The sequence below is a fragment of the Glycine soja genome, unplaced genomic scaffold (assembly GCF_004193775.1).
Source record: "Glycine soja cultivar W05 unplaced genomic scaffold, ASM419377v2 tig00104378_1_pilon, whole genome shotgun sequence".
In the NCBI taxonomy this organism is placed as follows: Eukaryota; Viridiplantae; Streptophyta; class Magnoliopsida; order Fabales; family Fabaceae; genus Glycine; species Glycine soja.
The window spans coordinates 1-8,451 of NW_021144428.1; the positions used below are offsets into that span (position 1 = coordinate 1).

Genomic DNA, 8,451 nt, shown 5'->3' on the forward strand with positions numbered 1-8,451 from the left:
AATTGCGCATTTCTTGTCTTTAGAATGTGAATAAAGGAATTGACACAAACAGAGTAGTTTTCCCAGGCAATGTTGTCTTGTCCAGTTATGTTCATGGATCTCTTAACCATATCAAAGAGAGCTTGGATTTGTTTGTCACATGTGAAAAAATCGAGTGTATTATGGTATCTGAAGCAGGCTTCATTTTCGCTTGATTAACCTTGTATTCTTACAGCTTTATTTATATGTTGAACACCTCAATAATGTAAATCTACATTGATACTATCATTTTGATTATTTCTTATTGTTACATTATTAATCATCTAAACATCTACAATATATTTAATGTCTTTGCTTTTCTTTCTCTTGGGTCTCTTTTACATGAGGTCCTAATGATTTTTCTTATTTATATTCAAAACACAGTTGGTTTACAGTGGTAAATATCGCAAACATGTATTAAAATTTAAAAGTGTCCTAGTTCAAGAATTAAGAAATGTACTAAGTTTTATTTAAAAAAATACTTCCTTTAAAAAACACTAACACCAGTATTTATTATTTAAAAATCCAGATTTAAATACATTATTAATAATGGTTTTAAAATCCTAATTATTATTAATACTTTTTTTGTTTTTAGATATTAACAAATATTGAAAATACTTCTTAATAATTGCCTTTTAACGTACGTAAGCGTGTATCTCTTGTCGCATCACATCACAAATTCTAAAATAAAGTAACACCAGTTCAATTTCACCACTAATATAGTATTAGTGGGACCACACTAATTAAATTTTCATCTACTTTATTTATTTCGCCTGCTAAACGTCAAATATCACAAATAAATTTTCAAAATGGGATGAATACCATAAAATTCTTCTTATTCCATTTGCTCGAACAGTATTGCTAATCAGTTGAATTAGATACTTTTTTTTACTTTATTAATTATACTTAGACATTAAAAATGATTTGTTATAAGGCGAGATGTGCTTTGTAAATTGAGCTCTCTCCAGGCTGCACCACAACTCTTCTTTACATAAATGATCACATAACATAAGACCTAAACCGTGGTAAATTAAACTCATACAGGAAAGCATTATAATAATCTATCTTTATTAGTATATTTAAAAATCTTCAATGAAATTCCTGAATTACTTAACTTTCATTTTCAAACAGTTGTGATGATTTCTTTTAATAAATATAGGGTGTAGGATATTTAAAATTCAGTACAAATGCAGCTTATTTGGTTGTATCCTTGCGTTTATCATTTATATGACTTACGGTTATACTGAGTTTTGCATAAATATATTATTATATCCACAATTAATGGGTTAAAATATTTATCCAAAAGAAAAATATACTATACATTAGCCATCCATCAAATTTAATTTTTAAGTAATTATATTTTTGGTTAGTAATTTGCCAAATGAGTGATTTCGATTCCTGGAGTACTCAGTTTCAATTACTTAAATTAAGTTCTCATATCTTTCAAATCAATAAAGTTTGGTCCAATCATTGATATTTTATTTACAGTAATTTTTTAACATTTAAAATAGTGCGAATCACTTTTGTGACGTGACAATAACATTAAGTAGCATAGTAATTAACTGTTAAAGTATAAATTCAATTCAGTCATTACTAATATTTTATTGAATTATTAACAAAATACGCTGATGCAGTGATGTGAATAATTTTGTGACATAACAGCAGTTTCATGTAATATAGTCCATCTTGATTAAATTTATCGTCACGACAAAAAAAAAATGCATTTCATGTCAATATAATTTTAATTAGACTGTATTCCATTGATTTGAAAAGTATAATAAAGAGCTAACTTAAGTAATTAAAATTGTCACTCGTGTTTCATACTGCATGAGTATATAGAATATGATAAACGTAATCGCGGCTATTTTTTTTACTGGATCAGTTTCTTTCCACCCTAGAGCATTGACGCTCACAAAGATTATCGTTTTATGGTGCTCTGCTGCGTGTGTGTATATATATGTATATATATGCGGGGCTATATATTACTTGTTTAATTAATGTCTGAAATAGAAGTTTTGCTTATGGCTACCTACCGCCAGAGCCAAAATACGTGGCAATTAAGTTATATATAGCAGATGAGGAAGGGAAGAAGAAGTAGTTCCGAATAGCACCGTTTGTTTAATTTGAATTTAATTCCAACAGCGCTTTATTTTATTGATGGTGTAGTCATAGAGATAGCTGAGATGAGAGATATTTCGTCAATCAGCGCAATTGACGAAACGATAGTTGAGAGTAAGGTGACCCTGCTGGTTCCCGACTCCATTAGTGTCCAATTGTCGGAACACGTTGACGTCCAAGTCCAAGCCTCCATTAGCACACTGATCTACAATCCTCACCGTAGCCTCAGTCCCAGTTCCGGTATTCGTCACCTGATTAATTAGCAGCACGTACAATTTCTTAATATTAAAAATCATCATCATGCATAAATTAATTAGTAATACATACCCTCAAGCACTTGCCGCAAGATTCTCTGCCACGAGGCCCAACGGGTCCGCAGAAAGCAGTCCATGCATATTTTTTACGCCAAGCCAAGGGCTTGTTGGCATCCCATGTAGCGCAGTAGGCACTGGCAGTGACCAAGTTCCAACCAATCTGCTCAGGGTTATATAAATGATATGTAGCCCTCACGTTCTTCGCACTCTCACCACTCACTAACACTCTTGTTCTCGTTCTTGTTGCCATCATCACACACCACACCACACCCAACAATCTTAAGCCGCTCCGCATTCTCTACTCTCTACCTTCTTAATTATCTTGTTCTAGTTTTTGTGTCTAACAGACTAGAGCCTGTTCTACCTATATATAGTAAAGGTAGGCAGTCCTAGGAGATTAGTCATTCATTTTTTATGAATCTTTCTATATAATATACAGATTAAAAAACAATCTGAACCCAACGAGATTTGTACCTAAACAAATCTAAGCCATATTTATAAAACGATGAGGCTGCCAAGACTCTCGTCTCATGGCCAATTCGTCAATCTTGGCAGCTCAGAGGCGCACTAACCACTCAATCTTCCTTCATTCTTTTTGCCGTTAAATTAATATGCATAAGCACTAGCTAATACTCCGTCCGTCGTTAATTTTCAGGTCAAATTTTTACCCCCTCTATTTCTTTTATATATATATAATATGATATTAAGTGTAATGTAAGGTGTATAATTGATAAAAAAATTATCTTAAATTTTAAAAATAACAGATAAAAACAATTTTTTTCTTAAAAATCAACAATTAAATAGAAAAAAATATATAGTCATCATATTACAATCTTATCTGTTAAGAATATACCGTGATTTAAGTATTGAGAAATATTGCTTTTGCTTCTTTAAAAAAAAAATTGCTTTTGTTTTATTTGTGTAAATACCATATCGAGAAAGTAAGCTATCATTTCAATTTTGAATAAGCAGTGTAAATTGAAATTATATGTTTCTTTTGGCCAGTGAGAAGGTAGGTATGCTTGAAAATGAAAATAAAGTAAACCAGGTGATTGCGATGGCTGAATAAATCCATTCGCATACTAATAGCGAATTTAACTTTTGTCAGCAACGGATTCACCCTATCTATTCCATGATTGTAAAATAAATTATTGGTGGATTATTTTGTGTACAACTTTTATAGATGGTAATCCATTAAACTAATCACAACACAGCAATCAAGAAGCATGACGGCTTTTGATATTCTTTTTTTTAGATGTCAATTTTCTCACGGAAGTTAATAATTCTCTCGTTAAGAAATAATTCTCTCGTGTTTTTATCCAAAATAATTAATTTAATTTGTATACAAAGAGGATTTTTAAAATTGTGAATTTTTCACTTACTAAATTATGAAAACGTAATTGTCTATTTTTTAAAAAAATTGCATATTACATGTTGAGCATATTTTTTTTATCGGTAAATTGTTACTACACTACTAGAAAATAAGGTTTTAACATCGGTTATTTAAGACTTTCAACATCGGTTATTAATTGATGTTGAAAGTACCGATGTGGAAAGTAGTATCATTAACATCGGTTTTTCAAAACCGATGTTAACTAATAAATACAACATCGGTTATTTAAATAAGCGATGTTATATGATACGAATTATGAAAAAAAAAATTATAAATCTATAAATTAACATCGGTTTTTTAAAAACTGATGTTGTAAGTGACATTTAACATCGGTTTTTTAAAAAACTGATGTTGTAAGTGACATTTAACATCGGTTTTTTAAAAAACTGATGTTGTAAGTGACATTTAACATCGGTTTTTTAAATAACCAATGTTAAATGTGACATGTGACATCGGTTTTTTAAAAACTGATGTTGTAAGTAACATTTCACATCAGATTTTTAAAAATCTGATGTTGTAAGTGATATTTAACATCAGTTATTTAAATAGGCGATGTTATATGATATGAATTATGAAGAAAAAAAAGTTATAAATCTATAAATCAACATCGATTTTTAAAAAATTGATGTTGTTAGTGACATGTAACATCGGTTTTTAAAATAACCGATGTTAAATGTGATATTTGACATCGGTTTTTAAAAAACTGATGTTGTAGGTGACATTTCACATCGGTTTTTAAAAAAACTGATGTGAAATGTTACTTACAACATCAGTTTTTTTAAAAACCGATGTTAAAAAATGTTGAGGTAAGTGACATTTAACATCAGTTTTTAAAAAAACTGATGTTGTAAGTAACATTTCACATCAGTTTTTTTAAAGACCGATGTTGTTTTAGAAATTTATTTTTAACATGATGTCTGTTTTTTCAATAAATCCCAAAAATAACCTGCAAATTTTAAAATCAGACCACACAACATATAATTTTCATTCTGTTTTGAAACAGTTTTTACCAGAAAATTCAATAAGAAATTTACTAATTACTATGAATTTAAAACATATTTAATGTTGAGACATGAATTGTAAATTAAGTAAGTAAATATAAACTACAATTACAAGATTGTCTAAACATCCTAAGTTTCATTTTTCACTTTCAAATAGTACTTTGCCCACTGGTTGCGAAGCGCCTTCAATCTTTCTGGTTCCAATGGTCTAGGATCAGTGAAATACTGCATGATATAATAAAACATAAGTTAATAATATATTAGCAATCATAATAATATGAAATTTGGTGAATTAAAAATTACCATTTCCCAATTATTCTGGAAATTTCCTAAGATTATAGTTGACATCCAATGCATGACGTAATACCCACACTCAGTGCTTCCTTTTTGTCTATTACACTAAATACATTATGAAATTTAGATATGCAACGTTCAGTACAAATTAGTCTACACAATACTAAAATATAAGTGAAAACATATTGTTTAAATAACTTACTTTAACAACAATCCACCTAGCAGGAGTCTTGGATTTACTTTGTTGAGTATCGTCAAGTCCTTTCAAAGCACTATTGAATACAAACATAGATTCTTATTGTACATTTAAAATTTTGATTTACCTGACTAATGCTAATGCAAATATATTAAAAAACAACACTGACCTATTAATTATGCCTTTGAGGTAGTTGTCTGGCTTATTATGCAACGAACAAAACCAAATGACAACATTTTCCTTAGGCAAAATGACGACCATTTGCCAATGTGCACTGCAGTGGAGACCAATATATGTTATTATACTATTATACATTATTTAAATTCATTTGTTGAGTTTAAGTTACCCATTCAAGTAGGCTCCTAGGTACACATCTCGTTTTGAATTTTGCATCCAGTTCTTAATGTAATTTTCTGATTCAAATTGTGATTGGCCAGATCTCTGGATAGACTGTGGCTCGAGGAATCCATACACATCGATATTCCCAGCTCGCATACTTGTCTCAGTCATATGCCTATTATTGTTAACACAAAGTAAATTATGCATGAAGGTAAAACAATAAATTAGGTAACTAACAATAATCTAAATTGACTTACAGAATCCACAACTGTATAACAGATATGCTGAGACATTGACCACCATGTGCAATTTCAGACAGATCTTCATGCTTTATGTACAAGGGAAAGTTTTCATTAAATAGGCCAAACAAGGTAGCATCCCACATAACCTGCAATGGCTTCAGAAAAAGCTGTGGAATGGTCAATGTCATTAGATATAGCGGATCATCGACCTCATCATCCGGCCTATCTGCAGGTTTCGCGGGTCTCACAGCTCCCTGTTTATCCAACATAATTAATTGACATAATTTAATCACAGTAAACATTTTAATTGGAAAAATAAGCATTTAATGACACTAAAATACCTGTTCTGATAAACGCTTGACTAGATGTGTCGGCCAAGCAAGGAATGTGTTAAGAGTCTGTCCCACGACCTTAACCTCTTTAGTGGGTACAGGAATGGGAGCATCTACATCTCTAATCTCCTCAACACCAACCTTAACTTGATCATGCAGCAAAGGAATGTTGTGAATTGTTGTAGATCCCTCATAAACTCTTCCCAGGGCAACCAGGCGAGAAGGATATTCTTCAATATACAACCCACATTTGTATGAGTCACCGGTGTCTAGATCGTTCCCTGAGGGATCAACACAACTCTCCTTTGTGCTGACACGAGCAGCTGAAGGACCAACATCAGGTTCAGGAGGCAGTGCGAGTCCCTGTGATTGCATTTGGCTGAGGGATAACATTAGCCGTCGAGTGACTTTTTCTGTGATTGAATCCTCTAGTTGGTCCTTGATTTGTTGCGTCAACTGTTGCAGGTATTCGGGAGCAATGGAGGAGGTCCTTGAAGCTGATCCAAAGTATTGTTTGATGGTTATACCGGCTCCTACAGCACGCACACGACCAGGGTGTTCTGGTCGCCCAATGGCAGCAGTCAGTATATCATGACGTCCATGGGTAACAAAGGAACCCTGTGAGGCCTGCTCCTCAAGCGCATCCTGTGAAGAACACATTTATTCTATACTTAATCACACAATAAAAAAAATAATTACAATTATGAATTGAAAGTGACTTACAATCTTGTCAGCAATTTCCTTTGCTGCTTCAGATGTCATGTCACCAGTTTTCTTGGTGCGGGCTAGCTTCCACTTCACGTGTCGTTTGATGGGAGATGGAGGATCAATGACGGTGTCAGTGCTTCCGGATTGAGTTGTTTCCTCTAGTTTTTTCTTTCTCTTCTCATCCATCAACTTTTTTTCTAAATATTCATAACCCCCACGAGACATCACGTGAGGGGCAGTGTTTTGTTTTTGGACAGCTTGTGCTTTTTTTCGAACATTCTGTAAAAATGAAACATTAATGAAACTCATGATTACAATGTATTATAATAAGTTCATTTAAAGTTAAAAAAATGAAAATCCCAAATTAGTTACCTCCCATGAAGGGTCTCTACGGCTCTGGCAAAATTGGGTCCATTTCTCCTTGCTAATGCCGTACATTTTGCATACAGTGTCATCAACACTATCCTTGTCAGCTGCAAGTGCCCATTTCGACGTCAAATCAGACTTAAACTGTCTCCACCGCTCCCCCACAGTCTGAAGTATTTTCTTTTTTGTCCTTAAATCAGATGCTTCAGGGATATCAAATTCAGCCTAACAAAGAGTAAATTAGGTTTTATTAATACTAAATTCAAATATTTGGCTAACAAACAATATGGAACATGAAATAATACATGATACCTGAATATCCTCCCATATCAAATCCTTCTGAGTAATAGGGACATGCTTCCAATTTTCGTATGTGACATCCACCTTATCACGAGCAACGATCCCTAAATATGTTCTAAATTTCTTGCTGTGGGGACCGTCTGCTTTGCCAGTAACAGGATCCACATGGACAAGGGGTCTCTCTGCCCCAACTGGTCTAGTCGCCAATAATCTTAGGCGTGAGGCCTTTCTATTCCGCTTCAATGGTGGTGACGACGAATGCGATGTTACACCAGTAGAAGGAGGAGGAGGCGGAGGAGAGTTTAACTGTGTAGCCATTTGGCTGTGAAAAAAAAAACATTAATTCAATATGTTATAAAAAATAAATGCGTATGAATGTAATTAAATGAATTGAAATTAAGTACAAAATAAAAAAAAATTACATTAGACGATGTTAATTAATTCTCCTTCATCGTGATCATTACGATTAGCATGAACATCGTCAGTTTCTTCTCCGATGACATTAGGTGACAATTGTGTGGACAAAGGACTAACATAAGTATCAATGTATGAATAATCATCTTCAACATTGACACCTATTGTTTTTCCATGTAAAACCACTGACCACCTTTGATCACAAGGGTCTTCGACATAAAATACTTGTTTCGCTTGTTCTGCCATAATGAAAGGATCATTCTGGTATGCGAGTTTGTTAAGATCCACCAACGTAAATCCCACATCATCGGTCCGCACACCGGTATTACTGTCAACCCACTTACATTTGAAAACACAGACAGTGAATTTGACATAGTTAAGCTCCCAAATTTCTTCAATGAAACCAAAGTAAGGGA

The 8,451-nt window shown here is 33.0% G+C and overlaps 2 protein-coding genes and 1 long non-coding RNA gene across 3 annotated transcripts; all 3 read right to left on the reverse strand.

The window, feature by feature from the left end:
- Positions 1 to 2,113: 2,113 nt before the first annotated feature.
- Positions 2,114 to 2,887, reverse strand: LOC114404504 (pathogenesis-related protein PR-4-like). Its single transcript, XM_028367417.1, has 2 exons — positions 2,464 to 2,887; positions 2,114 to 2,387 (listed from the first exon to the last, which is right to left on the reverse strand). Exons 1-2 carry the CDS (start codon positions 2,743 to 2,745, stop codon positions 2,217 to 2,219), a joined length of 453 nt encoding a protein of 150 aa, XP_028223218.1. The 5' UTR covers positions 2,746 to 2,887; the 3' UTR covers positions 2,114 to 2,216.
- Positions 2,888 to 4,846: 1,959 nt separating this feature from the next.
- On the reverse strand, positions 4,847 to 5,206 carry LOC114404505. The gene is made up of 2 exons (XR_003665016.1): positions 5,148 to 5,206; positions 4,847 to 5,069 (listed from the first exon to the last, which is right to left on the reverse strand). It is a non-coding gene; the product is annotated as an uncharacterized LOC114404505 (long non-coding RNA).
- Positions 5,207 to 5,291: 85 nt separating this feature from the next.
- Positions 5,292 to 7,847, reverse strand: LOC114404506. The gene is made up of 7 exons (XM_028367418.1): positions 7,634 to 7,847; positions 7,328 to 7,546; positions 6,971 to 7,234; positions 6,257 to 6,892; positions 5,931 to 6,169; positions 5,786 to 5,848; positions 5,292 to 5,301 (listed from the first exon to the last, which is right to left on the reverse strand). Exons 2-7 carry the CDS (start codon positions 7,391 to 7,393, stop codon positions 5,292 to 5,294), a joined length of 1,278 nt encoding a protein of 425 aa, XP_028223219.1. The 5' UTR covers positions 7,394 to 7,546; positions 7,634 to 7,847.
- Positions 7,848 to 8,451: the final 604 nt, after the last annotated feature.